General features: G+C 37.8%; 1 protein-coding gene across 2 annotated transcripts in view; it reads right to left on the bottom strand.

The window, feature by feature from the left end:
• LOC111158255 (laminin subunit alpha 4) overlaps window positions 1–16043 on the bottom strand; it is a 145199-nt gene that overhangs the window by 16193 nt on the left and 112963 nt on the right. For both annotated transcript variants that reach the window (XM_022520164.1, XM_022520165.1), the window contains exons 20-30: window positions 15729–15874; window positions 15141–15303; window positions 14143–14276; window positions 12390–12561; window positions 8872–9003; window positions 7646–7788; window positions 5674–5812; window positions 5010–5147; window positions 3157–3290; window positions 1864–2028; window positions 919–1072 (exon numbers count right to left, since the gene is read on the bottom strand). In XM_022520164.1, the coding sequence (XP_022375872.1) occupies window positions 919–1072; window positions 1864–2028; window positions 3157–3290; window positions 5010–5147; window positions 5674–5812; window positions 7646–7788; window positions 8872–9003; window positions 12390–12561; window positions 14143–14276; window positions 15141–15303; window positions 15729–15874 (1620 nt within the window). The remainder of the gene's footprint in view (window positions 1–918; window positions 1073–1863; window positions 2029–3156; window positions 3291–5009; window positions 5148–5673; window positions 5813–7645; window positions 7789–8871; window positions 9004–12389; window positions 12562–14142; window positions 14277–15140; window positions 15304–15728; window positions 15875–16043) is intronic.

The following is a 16043-nucleotide window of genomic DNA, read 5'->3' as shown; positions in this document are numbered from 1 at the left end:
TAGGGCAGGAATGCACATGGCTCATGGTAGTGTGGGCAGAAGAGTGAGTGAGGGAAAGGAGCCTGGATAACATAGAGCGTCTTAAGACATTGTAGGAACCGGAGTTTTTATTCTGAGTGTAGTGGGCGTCGGGGGCACTTTGAGCAGAGGAGTAACACGATGTGACATGTGTATAAGCATGTGGTTGTTACGTGGAGGACAGAGTGTCAGAGAAGCTGGTGGAAGCTCCTGCCAGGGCTCAGGTGGGAGAGAACAGTGGCTTGGACCAGGGTGGGAGGGGTGGCACCCGAGGGACTTGTTAAGGTTGGGTCAGGGAGGTGGGTGGGGAGATCAGCCTGAAAGAGTGGGAAGGAATTGGAAGCCTCATCTGTCATGAAGGCCGCTAATGTACACGCTGGATGTAAATGAATGAGGAAAAAAACTGTCCTCAGGGGATGCAGTTTAAGAACTCAAGATTTTGTTAATGGAGTGGTTCTAGTTGATATCACGGATCAGCCGTGCCTGTGAGTGGTTGATGTGAAGGTCAGGGAAGGAGGGGAGAACAGGGAGATCAGAAACTTTAAGAATTTTCATGGCTGTGACAGAAGCCCGAGATCGTGACTCAAAAGCAAATGGTACTAAGAATGACAGTACTAAATACACATTATACACACGAATGGTTAAGTATGGGGCAATTTTAATCATTATAATGAAAAAGCATTGAGCCATATGGAATAAATCTGATTCAAAGTGTTTCTCTGGGAACAAAGGTTGATACACCAAAGCTGGGAAACAACGGTATCAGGTACTAGAAGAATCCCAACTTTCGTATGTACATACAGTTGCAAACTGGAGTGAATTTTACACAGCATCAGTGTCTAGAACTGTGTGTGTGGAATGCGAGGACGGTTGAGAATCTGACAAAGCATTCTCTTTTACCTTTTTATTCTGGCTTGTTTTAGGCTTTGAGGAATTCTTCCCTTTTTTGTAGAGAAAGTGCAACGGTGAAGACTCAATAGGACACTCAGAAAGAGAAGTGTGGACCTTTTCCACGTATCGCTGGAAGTCTTCGACCTCCACGTCTTGATCCAACCTGTGTAGCAGAGGTGGGGGAAACCCTTAAAATGTGGTTCAGACTTACAAGATGAAAACTACAGAAGTGAAAGAATTTGGTATTTAAAATTTGTGTGTGTTCGTGTGTGTGTGCGCGTGATGGGTCTGTGTCAACCACTGTCTTAATAAGAACCCTTTACACAACCATTTAGCAATTCATGGATAACTTTGCCTGGCACTGGCACATTCTGACAGATGGACATCTTTTCCGTCACCACGTTCTGGACGGTGGTACCGCCTCTGTGTTACTCCGTGTGTATTAATTTTCTCCCTTGCTTGCTCTAGTACTCAGGGAGCACTTCCTGTCTTTGTCAAGGACCTCGATTAATGGCTTTGTTTAAAGTGATGCATTAAGAAGACTTTCTTAAACCTCTAACAAGAATTTGGGTATGTTACTCTGTGCTACACCATTAATAATAAGCACAGATATAATTACATCTAATATTTATGGCTTGCTGTATGCCAGGTGCTTTCTGCACTTTATCTCATTTAATTGTTCTAACAAGGAGGCAGACATTATTATTATCTGCATTTTGGCAGAAAAGAAGTGAAGGCTGACTTAGCCACGGGCATGCAGGAATTTAAAGGGAAGAAACCTACACACAAACCTAAGTATGTCAGTTGCTCGAGCACATTCAAGCTTTTAATTACTCTCCTCTGTTGCTTCTCATAAATTTTATAGTTCTCAGTTTTAATAATGTAAACATTTTTATTATCGACCTGATTTTTTTTATGAATCATGCAGAATTATGAATAATAAAAATATCCTACCTGGTAAAGTAGGCGTTACTTATACAGCCAGTGAAATTAGCGTACTGGGGACTGATGGGTGAGCCACCGAAGTAAAACTTCTTTTCACCTGCCTGCTTCTGTTCCACTTTCCCTTTGGTAGGGTTCTTACTCCCAAGTCTGCTTTTATCTACTATCAGTTCATATCTGCAAAGGAAAAAGTTTCTTTACGCACCACACTGGTACCCTTTTACCTGGAGTTTCATTCTAGGTTGCAGGTTTTCTCATGGAATTAACATAGAACATTCTGGCTAGTGAGAAGATAACAACTTGCCAGACTCTTCATGAGGTCTGGGATAAAATAGTTGAATATTTTTACATGCAGAAAAGACTCTCCAAACCCCTAAAAACAAGAAGCTCAGGTGATTAGTTACCAGCATTTTTGGGGGGGCTGGTGGAAAAAGCAGAACGTAACTCATGGTGATTATTTAATCACACTTGGGGAGCCTGTTTTCATTGTAAGGCACATTGACTGGTTTTGAGTATAATTGGAAATGGAGCCTATAAAGGCCAATTAATGTCTTTTTTTTGTAATGGGAGGGCTCCATAGAAGTGGGCATAGAAAAGCAGCCGTCTACAACGGAAATGTATTTCTTACTCCAGAAAGCTTTCTTCCTAAGGAAAAAAAAAAATTAGTATTACATATTTGAAAAATAAAGCTAGAGCTTTCAATATGCGGTCATAAATATAGAATTCTCAATTGCTTAATTAAAAATCTAAATGAGGGGCGCCTGGGTGGCTCAGTGGGTTGGGCTGCTGCCTTTGGCTCGGGTTGTGATCTCGGGGTCCTGGGATTGAGCCCCGTGTCGGGCTCTCTGCTCAATGGGGAGCCTGCTTCCCCCTCTCTCTCTGCCTGCCTCTTCGCCTGCTTGTGATCTCTCTCTCTGTCAAATGAATAAGTGGATTCTTTAAAAAAAAACAAAAAACCTAAATGAAACCAATGTTTGTGGATCTCCTTCTATGTGCAAAACAGTGCCCTCCATTCAGTAAGCGCTATGTGTAGGCACTTCCCTCAAGAAGGTTGGTAGCCTGTGGTTTGACTGGAAAAAACCCTTTATCTTCCTGCTAAGTATTTAAATAGTGATTTATTTGGCATCTCTTGGAAATTAATAGCAACTTCTTTTTAAAAGAATGTAAGTTGTTCGCCCTACCATTTTTTTTTTTAAAGCACTGGAAAAGCAATAGAATGGTCTATTATCCATAGTGGTCCTTGAGCAGAATCATACCCTACAAATAAGGTATCTTGGGGGAAGAACATGAAGTCAGGACCCGTACCTTGCAGGTGAGACCGAGGTAATGACGAAGTGGGACAGCCCATCATTGTACTGCTTCTCGGCCGACTGCACCTTGATTCCCTTGACATCCATAACCACCGTGCCGTTAGCCAACGAAATGGAGAACACATCTGACTGAAATTCAAGCACAGGGTTTAAAGTAGGGAGGCCCGGGATCCAAAAGATGGACACGTGTTCAACGTTCACTTAATGACATTGCTTAAAGGAACACCCGATGTGCGGAAGGTTGCTTGTGAAATAATTTCTATGAAAACAACAGTGACAGCATATTGCTTATATTGGTGTCGCCGACAAAATGAGGCACGTTTTCAACCGAGAAAGGAGCCTCCTCTCTCCTGCATTGAAGATTTCTAGTGCTTTTGTCCTGCTGAGAGTTGTCCCAGGGTTAGTGCCTTCCCTAACCGGGGCATCGCTATTCTGTCTTTGGTCTCCCGGCTGGGAAAGGCAATACTTCTGTCTCCTTGGAGAGGTAGCTAGATGACCAGGCAAGGGTTTGGCTTGACCAGCCAAACTTGCCAGTTTGGCTTTTTAAGTGTTTTTTGAAGTGTTTTACTTTTTATCTATAGAGGTGGAAGACAAATAGAAAAAGGGCTGAAGTTAACAGTTCTTTTTACTAATTATTGTATTATTGATTATTTAAAATATTGGCAAATGGATAATCTTGCTTCTCTTCCCTTAGAGGGGCACTGACCTCTATGGGGGGGAGGGCACAACCCTCAACATAACTACTTTTTTTTTTTTTTTTTGACAAAAACTGTTATTTAACTAACCATGGTAATCTGAGGCAGGTTTGGTGGAAGAGATCCTACAGAGTGCTTTGGGTAAATTCTCACCGTTGCTACTGATTTAAATTAAATTCAGTATAAATGTGACAGATTCAAGGTAATAAGTACGAAAAGTAAGAGCGGCTTTTACATATTGACCTGCTCTATCAGTGTATATGTTGATGATGACCTTTTCAGAGATAAATCAGTTGGGTCTTGGGGTCACCAAACCTCTGGATATCTTATTTTATTTTTGGAATAATATATCTTTAGAAGGTGAGTTCAAGTGTTCTGTAGCCAGTCCAAGAACAGAAAAGTATGTTCCTTTTATTATTTTACCAAAAAAATCACATATGTATTTGTATATATACACAGAGGTTCTTAACATTTTTTGTGCTATGCACTCCTTTGGCATTTTGGTGATACACACGGGCCCCTTCAAAAGTAACATTTTAAAATGCATCAAACAAATATCTAGAATAAAAAGGAAACCAATTATATTGAGATACGGTTTCAAAATATTAAGCAATAAATCTGTGATATAGTAACATATGTAGTTCTTTATTAAAACATTAAATTATAAAATCTCTCAGCAGATCTAATAACTACTGTAATTTAAAAGTAGCAATGAGCAAAAATGATATTTTGAGGTATCTGTGGCAACTATTATATGAGATGAAAAATGACTGTGATTTCTATTAACAATAAAGTAACAGGTTCTGCAAATATTACTGTGGTTTGTTGCTGACATTTGTAACTGAAGAAAATGCTAAATTTTAGTTTGAGAAAATAAAATTTTTTAAAAATCTTATTTTTTTCTGAGCTAGGTCCACAGACACACTGAATTTTCTCCATGAACTCCTGAGAGGTGGGTCTATGAATCCCAGGTTTAGAACTTATATGTGATAGACATAATTACAAAGTATCTGAAATGAGGCATTCTGTGTGTGTTCATGTGAGTCCAAATTAATCCGAATTGAAAATCACTTTTAACGTGCTTAAACAGTATTTTCAATAGACGAAACAGTTATCACAAAAAAATTTCCCATAGGGAAAAAGAAATACTTACTCCTGAAGCATAATAGAACAGTAACCCATTTGGCTGTAATGTTCGGAAATTAAAACCTCCTTCAAAGCCATCGAAGAAAGATATTTTCTGAACTGAAGCAATGAAACTCTGCCCATTGAAATATGCTCTGCGAGATATCTGTGTGGCAAAAAAATAAAATAAATAAATAAAATAAAGTGAATATAGTATAGTGTTTATGAAAATTATCAAATGCTGAAAATGTCAATTTCTCACACGCCAAAGCCCTTGCCTACTGGTTTCTGTATTAATAGTTTATGTTTTAACTTCCGGTCTATACAGGCATTGAGGCATGTTGACTGTTCTTCTGTGTGTCCCTGGCCGATGGGATTTTATCTTCTCCAGTTCTTCCACCCTGAGTGAGTAAAGATGCCCGCACAGCCTCTCTGGGCTTTGGAAGCCCCTCCTTCCACCAATGAAAAGTGAAGCAAACGGACAAGTCCCAGAGGAACCTCCACACGACTTTTTAGCTTAATGTTTCTCCTTTTTGCTGGTAGCAGAAAGGAGCCCAAGGTGTACTTAGGCTCACAGAGAAGCTGAAAAAACCTTTTCCAGCTTTTGAGAATGATACATTTTATGTCTATTTGTGTGTTGTGTGTGTGTGTGTATTTATTTATTTAAAAGATTTTGACTGACTGGTACTTACAAGAGAGTCTTCGGGGCATCCATAACCAACTCCCAGGGTTTCTGTCTGCTCTAATAAATTGAAATCTTTCTTTTGGAACTGGAAACCCTTCATGCAGCCTCTGAAGTTGACATCTAGGGGAAGGTGCGCTCTGAGGGTCCTGAAAAAGAAAATGAAGTCTTCACAGATAACATCATGATGATGATGATGCTGATGGTGATGTTACCTACTGCATATGTGGGATATGAAATTTGATTTTATTTATAGTCATTTTTAGTAGATTTGAAACTATTCATATTCTCATGCTTTCTCTCATAAGCATAGAGTAATGTCTAATCTTTGCCTGTAGAACAGCTTTATTCTGCATCAAGCCAATTTGTTTACTTCTTTATAGTTTTGAAGATACTTTAACTTACATTAGCTCATTTTATGTTTATAAAAATTCTGTGATATAAAAGGAAAGGCTAGGGGTGTCTGGGTGGCTCAGTGGTTAAGTGTCTTCCTTCGGCTGGGGTCAAGATCCCGGAGTCCTGGGACTGAGCCAGTCCCGCATAGAGTTCCCTGCTCAGCGAGGAGCCTGCTTCTCCCTCTCCCACTCCCTCTGCTTGTGTTCTCTCTCGTGCCATGTCCCTCTCTGTCTAATAAAATCTTCTTCTTCTTCTTTTTTTTTTTTTTTTTTAAATGAAAGGCTATTATTTCCCTTTTACAGATGATTAATAGGTTGAACCACACAGAACTGATGTATTTTAGGTCAAAAACAGTCAATTGTTGGCAATTTCAAAATGAAACTAAGAAACATCAAGATCTTTTTGTTTTTGTTTTTGTTTTTTTTAATGTCACAAGTGGCAAGTTAAGATTTAAACCCAGGTCTTCAGTCTTCCACTAATCCATTCCCAAGTGGATTGTATTAAAGTCATGAACTCATCTTCTTGGCTATTTTTGCAACACACTTATGATCAACTAAGGCTAGAGAAATCTCCTAGTGGAATGTTGAGCTTTTGGAGTAGTAAGAAAGTAAGAAATCTTTTATCTTTGAGATCAGGGATGATAATTTGATTGATACTATAATCCTAGTACCTATCATTATGCCTAGGATATAGGAGGTGCCCAAGAGCATATTATCAAATATTGAATGACTATGAAGTTAGTTTTGATCAAATTATAATGTCTTCAGTGTATTTTAAATGAGCACTGGCCAAACTAAGGAGTAACAGTCCCACTATATTCTGTTCCATCAAGATCATACCTAGAGGACCATGCTAACTAAAGGTTTGGGGGTAGATAATGACAACCATAATGGTTGAAAGTCCAATGTGGAGTTGCTGAAGAAGCTAAGAGGGTATCTAATTTGAAAAAAAGTTTGAAGTTGGGGGTCTCATCCCAGACCAGTTAGAATTTCTGGAGAGTGGTTATGGGCAATGGTGTTTATAAAATTCCTCCAGGTTATTCAGGTGAGAACCAGGGTTGAGGACGACCAGGCTGGACTATCCTCAAGTTGCCTCTCAGTTTCAAGGGTGTCTGATGCTATGACTTGATTGTAATAAGAGATAGTTAAATTTTTAAATACTTGAGAATAAAATTATAATGATACATAATTCACATCCCCTTGGATAAGCTTAAAATTATTTTATACCCTCAGATGCTATTTGAGAGTTCAAAGAAGTTCAAAGTAAGTCTGAAATAAAAGTAAAGGGACACAGTGCTTCATGTTCATACAATACACAGGCTCCATCTTTTGCTCTTGCAGGTAAGAAATATCACAGGAGACTGTGTTCAGAGATTAATACAATAATTAAAGAAACCTGTAGATCTCATCTAGAAGATGCTAATTTAAGGAGGTCATGAGGGTGCTTGAGTGTGTGTTCATGTGTCTGTGCAGGTACCTAGCAGCAAGTGGAAGTGCCTTCAAACCTTTACTAGACCTCTCTTGGATGTTGAATACTCAGCCCAGGACGTCATCAGGAACAACAGCTACTTAACAAAAAGAGCTTACCTGGATTGTAAAATTTCTGGGGGGGCCCCTCCAATGTATATGTCTGTAAAAGGTATCTTCATCTTTTCATTGTCCATGCTCTTGACATGTCGTCTGTCAACCACCAAAATCATTTTCTTATCGTTGTGGTAAATGATTGAGATCTGGGAGACATAATATATAGCCAAGTCTTGATCATTGTTTAATAATCAACTTTTTAAAGATGACTATATATTTTAATTATTCTGGTTATAACAGCTGGACCCCCATGTTCCTGTATTTGTTTGTTCACAAAATGGGGAACAGATTTTCCTTTCTTACAGATGAGGACACTCACACTTAAATAACCAGAAGATCACATTTTCTGGAGAAGAATTTCCACATGGAGAAGGAGCTAGACCAAAAAATATTTTTGTCATGACATCAATTGTTTTCTTTTGCCCCTTTGGGGAGATTCAGGATAAAAGACTGTAAACAGGGGCCTTTTGGACCCAGACTGCATGTTACCAGGTGTCACTGTTTTAGTGACACAGTGAAAAGCTTTAATGATTCTGCCAAAATTCTAGTCAGTGATATAGTTAAAATATTCTCCTATCGTATACCATCCTCATGGAGGTCACGGACTTTGAACTGAAAAGAGAAATAGAGCCTCCTACTCTCCTGCATTTTGGTTCAACTTAAAAGATAAACCTTTTATACATTTTATGCAATTGTAGATTCAAATTAGTTGTTACTGAAAATAGATGAAATATATTATCAGTGTACTACACAACTGTTTCAAAGTTAAAGAGCATTCCCTGGGGGCTCGCTTTATAAGGAAATCTGTGTTAGTATTTTCTAAGTTCTGGATAAATGCTTTACAGGGCAATTCTCTATTTGCTTACCTACTCTTTTTACATTTAGTAGTGCTCAAAGGATACTTTTAAAAATGGCTGTGTATTCACACTAGCATTTTCAACAGATGTATAAAAGTATTCTATGGAGTGCCATTGTAATGAAGCAATTAAAATGAATCTTTCAGTGACTCTTTTATTAGAAAACATCAATATGACAAAAACATTCATTTTTTTAAAGCAAATGTCATCCTGGAGTTGAGTCAATGGGGTCCTGCTGTTGGTTTTTAGAAGTGAAGGTGCTCAGTTTAATTATTTTCCCACCTACGTCATTTGACCATCTGATTCGATCAATAGTTCTAAGTACAAGTGAAACAAAACAAAACACACCGCACAAATCGCAATGATTTATACCTCATGGTATTTTGCATCATTAATCTGAGCTTTCTTCGATGTGTCCTCAAGATGCACAGGGCCATTGCTAAATCCAAAGTCATAGAACACATGTAGGTAACCATTGCGCATTTCCAAGCTGAAAAACATACTCTGTGGACAAGAAAGAAGAAGTTATAAGATGTAAACATCTGCTATTAGGAAAGTGTAGATTTATCTGAATTTGAGAGCTTACACTGTAGTTTTTATTATTGAAACTGAAGACTAAAGAAGTCTCATGAAATTCTTATTATAAAATTAAAATTGCAACTCCATCCATATCAGCAGTTAGGTCTCAGGTTAATATATCAAAATGTTAATATTTATACTCAATTTAAAGCAGCCATCTTCTGTTTCTTATTTACTTGATGAATTAATAAAATTTTAAGTTTACCTTATTGACCTTTTAAAAATCTTGAGAACATTTGAAAATTGTAATGGGCTTACAGGCATGAGTGCATTTCATTTTATGAGGAAAATTGGCAATACTGAAAAATAATTCCAAGGTTTGCTGAGAAGAATCTGAAAAAATTATTAGCAAGCACGGAGATAAGGAAAAGAACATTTCTGTAATTATTTGGAAACACTGGATTTATGTAAATAAACATGAAATGATTATGCACTTGGGCCATATGGTGTTTGAGAACGAAAGTAATTCTGTAGCACTCACATAATTTACTAGTCCGACTTGCTTGTTTTGGAAGATAGTTTGCAATAGAAGAACTGAATGGATTTGAAAAATGAGGTATTATCATAGTACCTATTGATCAGAAAGTGATCTCTCAAGTGGAGTCTGTATACTCCAGAGATATGGAAAATAATCCATTAGGGGAAAGAAAGAAAATATTTCAACTTGTTTTTTTTTAAGGATTTTATGTATTTATTTGACAGACAGAGATCACAAGTAGGCAGAGAGGCAGGCAGAGAGAGAGGAGGGGAAGCAGGCTCCCTGCTGAGCTGAGAGCCCAATGCGGGGCTCGAACCCAGGACCCTGAGATCATGACCTGAGCCGAAAGCAGAGGCTTTAACCCACTGAGCCTCCCAGGCGCCCCAGAAACTCTATACTGTTTTCCACAGTGGCTGCACTAGTTTGCATTTCCACCAACATAGCAAGAGGGTCCCTTTATTTCCACTTCTTTGCCGACACCTGTTTCTTGTTTTTGACTTTAGCCATTTTAGCAAGTGTGAGGTGATGCCTCATTGCAGTTTTTCTTTCTTCTCATTGTAGTTTTGATCTACATTTACCTGATGATGAGTGAGATTGAGCATCTTGTCATGTGTCTGTTGGTCATCTGGATGTCCTCTTGGGAGAAATGTCGTTTCATGTCTTCTGCCCATTTTTTAATCGGATTATTTGTTTTTTTGGGTGTTGAGTTGTATCAGTTCTTTATGTATTTGGATACTAACCCTTTATCAGATGTTTCATTTGCAACTATTTTCTCCCATTCTGTAGGCTGCCTTTTAGTTTTGTTGCTTGCTTCCTTCATTGTGTGGAAGCTTTTTATTTTGGTGTAGTTCTAATAGTTTATTTTTGTTTTTTCTCTTGTCTCAGGAGACACATCTAGAAAAATGTTGCTATGGCCAATGTCAGAGATATTACTGCCTGTGCTCTCTTCTAGCATTTTTATGGTTTCAGATATCATATTTAGGTCTTTAAAACCATTTTGAGTTTATTTTTGTGTTTGGTGTAAGAATGTGGTCCAGTTTCATTCTTTTGCCTGTAGCTGTCCAGTTTTTCCACCACCATTTGTTGAAGAGACTGTTTTTTCCTTATTATATACTCATTTCCCCTTTGTTGAAGATTAATTGACCATATAGTTGTAAGTTTATTTCTGGATTTTCTATTCTGTTCCATTGATCTATGTGTCTATTTTTGTGCCAGCACCATACACTTTTTATTACTACAGCTTTATAATACTATTGTGCTGGAATTATGAGACCTCAAAAGTTTTGTTCTACTTTTTCAAGATTGCTTTGGCTATTTGGGTCTTTTCTGGTTCCATACAAATTTTAGGATTGTTTTTTCTAGTTTTGTGAAAAATGCTGTTGGCATATTTTGATAACAATTGCATTAAATCTGTAGACTCCTTTGAGTAGTATAGACATTTTAATAATATGTGTTCTTTTAATCCATGAGCATGGAATATCTTCCTATTTCTTTGTTTTGTCTTCAATTTCTTTCATCAATGTTTTATAATTTTCAGAGTATAGATCTTTTGCCTCTTTGGTTAAGTTTATTTCTAGATATTTTGTTATTTTTGGCACAATTGTAAATGAGATTTTTTTCTTATTTTTCTTTCTGCTGCTTCACTATTGGTTATAGAAATGCAACAGATTTCTGAAGAGAAAGTAACTTTTTTGAAGAAAGTTGTACTCTGGAGAGATGGTTTTTAAAAAATATATTTGTAAAATTTTCTAATGTTAAATAAATTTGTTGATGAAAACAATGTGTACTACCTGTAAAAACTATCATATCTGCACTATTAAAAATAATTAAAAAAAATTTCTAACCACTTTAAAACTCTGTCAAATAAAGATTTCAATGGTCTTGAGTTCTTTTGTTAAAGTTTACAAAATGATGCAATATATGATTAGCTAGCAAGAACGGACATCATAAAAGATGGAAATGTACCAGCCAAATTCAAAGACAACTTTTGCCAATTAGTGGAAGAGACTGAAAAATGGTATCATAATTTAGTAAGCATAGCCAATGATACACATCTGACACTTTTACTTTTGAGGTACTTTGTTTAGTTTTGACAGCCAATAAAACTTAGTATTGAAAGCAATTGGACTTTTGAGTCACTGTTTCTCAAAAAGTTAATGAGATGTCCAAAAATACATATGCGTATTTAATTACATTGTTCTTACTAACACTGCTATTAATATTTGTACCATGAACAAATAGAAAACAATTTTTTTCATTTCATCTTTATTTTAAAATTGTATTTATTTTTATTCAATATTTTATCTTTATACAAATTGTCTTTTATTCCTAGTTTTGAATATTATCTCTATAATAAAATATGGATTATTACTATTAATAATCATCAATAAAGTTCTTTATAATTATATTATAAAGTATACATTATAAGTGTGTTTATATATATGCTTTTACATATATTATTAAGAAATGCATATATTTATGGTAAGCATGCATTTTTTTTTTAACTGATAAAGGCATATGATGTAAAAAAGTCAGTGTTACATTTCTGCAGAGACACTACCCACCTAGATCTTGGTGCTGATTTTCTGCAAAATTCTCTAGCTTATTAAAGGGGGTTATATTTAATATACATCCAAAAATGCGTTTCAGAGTTGCAGTAATTACTTATTGCTGGCACAACTTCCCTAAAGAAAAAGAAATCCAATTTTTCTTTCTAAACTAAAACTTCGGTTTGGTGACACGACACACTCAACCTGGGAAGGTTCCTAGGAATATGCATATTGGAAAGTAAAGGGAATAACGGAGAGGATAAAGGACTTTTATATTTACTCACTCCATTGACCATCAGGAGCACGAGGCCATTGTCAGCTGGTGTTCGAACTTCTATGTCAAAGCGAGTCACCTGACCGAATTTCCCTCTCCTTGTGATATCCCTTACCACAGCATAACTAGAGCCATCGAAGAAATAGCTGGCAGCTCGGCTCTGAGTGAAGGCCAGTTTGTCTCTGGAATAAAAACACAAGGATCATATGAGCATGACGGTTTGCATTATGCTTTCCATGTGAGGAACTTTCAACCCACTGTCATGACATCTTCCATGGAACTTACAGCATTAAATATGTGGAACTTAAGAAACAAAACAGATGAACATTATGGGGGGCGGCGAGGCAGAAAGAGAGTCAAACCACAAAACAGACTCTTTTTTTTTTTTTTAAGATTTTATCTATTTTATTTGACAGACAGAGACTACAAGCAGGCAGAGAGGCAGGCAAAGAGAGAGAGGAGGAAGCAGGCTCCCTGCTGAGCAGAGTCCGATGCAGGCGCCAGGACCATGACCTGAGCCGAAGGCAGAGGCCTTAACCCACTGAGCCACCCAGGCGCCCCCACAAAACAGACTCTTAACTATAGAGAGCAAACGGAGAGTTGCTGGAGGGGAGCTGTGAGGAGAGATGGGCTGGATGGATGATGGGCATTAAGGACGGCACTTGTGATGAGCACTGGGTGTTGTCTGTAAGTGAGGAAGCACTAAATTCTGCACCTGAAACTAATATTACATTGTATGCTAACTAATTGGAATTTAAATAAAAACTTGAAAAAAAAATAAGTGAAGTCCTGATGTCTACATGGGAGACAGAGAAGTATTTATAGGTAAGTTAAATGAATGGTTTATTTTTTATTTAAAAATTTTTTTTTTTTTAGTTTCAGATTTAGAATTGAGTGATTCATCACTTACATACAACACTCAGTGCTCATCACGGCAAGTGCCCTCCTAATGCTTATCACCCATCTAGGTCATCCCTCTGTCCACCTCCCCTCAGCAACCTTCAGTTTGTTTTCCGTACGTAAGAGTCTGTTTTCTGGTTCGCCTCTCTCTTCCCACCCCCCTTGCACATGTTCATCTCTTTTATTTCTTAAATTCCCCATGTGAGTGAAACATATGGTATTTGTCTTCCTTTTGACTAATTTTGCTTAGCATCATACTTTCCAGCTCTGTTCACGTCATTGCAAATGGCAAGACTTCATTGTATTCCATTGTGTGTGTGTGTGTGTGTGTGTATCATCTTCCATATCCTAATGAGTGATTTTGAATGGATTTCTTTTCTACCCTTTGTGTGAAGACAACAGAAGTTTCTGGTGAAACCCAAGTCTCTGGAATCCTAAATTAAAGCTGCAAACAAGGGCGCTTGGGTGGCTCAGTCATTAAGCGTCTGCCTTCGGCTTAGGTCATGGTCCCATGGCGCTGGGATCGAGCCCCTCATCGGGCTCCCTGCTCACCGGGAAGCCTGCTTCTCCTTCTCTCACTCCCCCTCTTGTGTTCCCTCTCTCACTTTGTCTCTCCCTGTCAAATAAATAAATAAAATCTTAAAAAAAAAAAAAGCGCAAACAAGATGTTTAACACTTCATACTTGTACATGCTCGTCTGTGGCAGAAAACTGAAATGATTTTTGCAGACATGACTCTTATGCAGTTCCAAGACTGGGTCCCCACCCCCCCCAAAAAAGGGAACCTGAATATTGATCCATGGTTGTCAATCTGCTGCTTTCACATGGCTATCAAAGTCTTTAGTACTCTTAACACTTTCTCACCTGGCACAGGGTACTGACTTGGAGGGATCCATGTTATAGATGTGCTTGAAGTTGTACAAGCTGATCACATCATTATTCAAAGTGGCCAATTCCAGGCAGCCCACGAAGCCAGGCAAGTTTAAGCTTGCGGGGAGCTATGTAACAGACAAAGTCAATTACCCCATGATTGTGCTTCACCCAGATGATACAGAACAGACAATGAAATAGACAACAGGTCAGGGGGAACTGCCTATATAGATAAATATCTTTCTAGACCTATGTCTCCTCTGGGCCGGATAATTTAGATAAACAATGATTTTTCAGCTGTGCCTATCTAGCAGAGAGGATGGGATTCGTTGAATACATACTATGTATCAGTCACACACCAAATACCGAATTCAGGAGCAAAATCAATTCTTTCAGCAGCTCTTTGAGGTAGATATTCCTGTTTTCATATCAATAGAAGGAAAGTAATTCTCAGAGAGGTTCAATAATATGTCTATAACTAGTAAGTAATAATAGCCTTGGGATTGAAATCCTACATCAACTCCCTATCTCCTTATCTGGGCCTTTCATTTATTTGCCTTTCACCAGGTCTCATACTCCCCCCTTAGATTCACCCCTTTCTTCATCCCAAGTATTTTATTTCATGTCTATATTAGTTAAATAACTGAGTTTTTGAAACTGTCATTGTGAACCTAGCAAACCCACAAGGTCCACGCACTCCTGCAGTAGTGGGTGGGGGTAATATCAATTACGTATGCATGTATCGGAATGAAATGAATTGATATACAAGTGGTAGCTAGAGCCCGAAAGCATCTGACACCATGAAACTATGGGTGGCAGAAATCGGATTTATATGCCAGATTTATAGATCAGAATTTTAACACCATGGAGCTAACTTCTTTCTTGAAATACCAAGACTTCGATACACCCCCAAATCATTGTAGGACTTATGGATTTTTAAAAAACAGTCAGTGTAGATTTTCAGTGAGTCCAAATCTGGCTGGATCGCTTACCTTGAAGTTTGAAGGCACGCCACCAACATAAAACACGGTGTCCTCAGGGTCCAGATCCAACAAGGCGTCATCTCCCGTAAATTCTCCCTTTTTAATAAACTTTTCCTCTGCAGTGCTACTCAGACTTGGGACTGTCAAAAACACCTTTCCGTGTTTTCCTACCCTGTTAAGAATTTTCAGTCCTTATTAGCCAGATAATTTGTAGAAAATATGTTTTTTTAAAGGTCGTCATGTGAAAGCTTTTATAGGATGTCAACAATCAGCAGAAAGAAAAAAAAGATATTCCATCTTGGAATTAAGGCATGGATTGGGCAGATAAAAAGATCTAATAATCTGACTGCTATTTAGAAATGATGAGTATTTTTTTCTAATCTTTTTTCCCCCGACTTAGGTATTTGGGAAGAAACATAGGCATACTGGGGGGAAAAAGGAGCAACAATAAAGGGAAGAAAATGTTATTTAAACACCCACAGGAAAACTGTATGTGTGTGTGTGTGTAAGAGTGTGCACGCGAGCACATGCACCCATGCATTCCACAGATTTTTTATGAAATGTGCATGGAAGCCCTGTATTGTGAATTTACGTTACCTTTCAATCTTGACAATGCTGAAGTAGGCAGGCCAGGAGCTGACGGGCTTGGAGTTCAGGGGAATCTCTACATCCTTAGCTCCCAGATTATAAATGTACACCAGGTTATCATTTTTGATTGCAAGACCCAAGTATTCTTTTTTGGCCTGAAATGTCAAGAAGCCACTTAAAGAAAATCCATATGAATGAACATCATATTTTGTTTTCCTTTCTTTAAGGGACAATCATCAATCCAAGTGCTTGGCTGTCTACAAGGCACATCTTGCCTGAATTATTACAAAGTTCCTGTTGGATTGGGCAGTGCCTTTTCCTTTC

The sequence above is a fragment of the Enhydra lutris genome, unplaced genomic scaffold (genome assembly GCF_002288905.1).
Source record: "Enhydra lutris kenyoni isolate GAN:26980312 unplaced genomic scaffold, ASM228890v2 scaffoldscaffold58, whole genome shotgun sequence".
Taxonomy (NCBI): domain Eukaryota; kingdom Metazoa; phylum Chordata; class Mammalia; order Carnivora; family Mustelidae; genus Enhydra; species Enhydra lutris.
The sequence above is the reverse complement of the archived record's forward strand: the minus strand, read 5'-3'. Positions and strand labels throughout refer to the sequence as shown.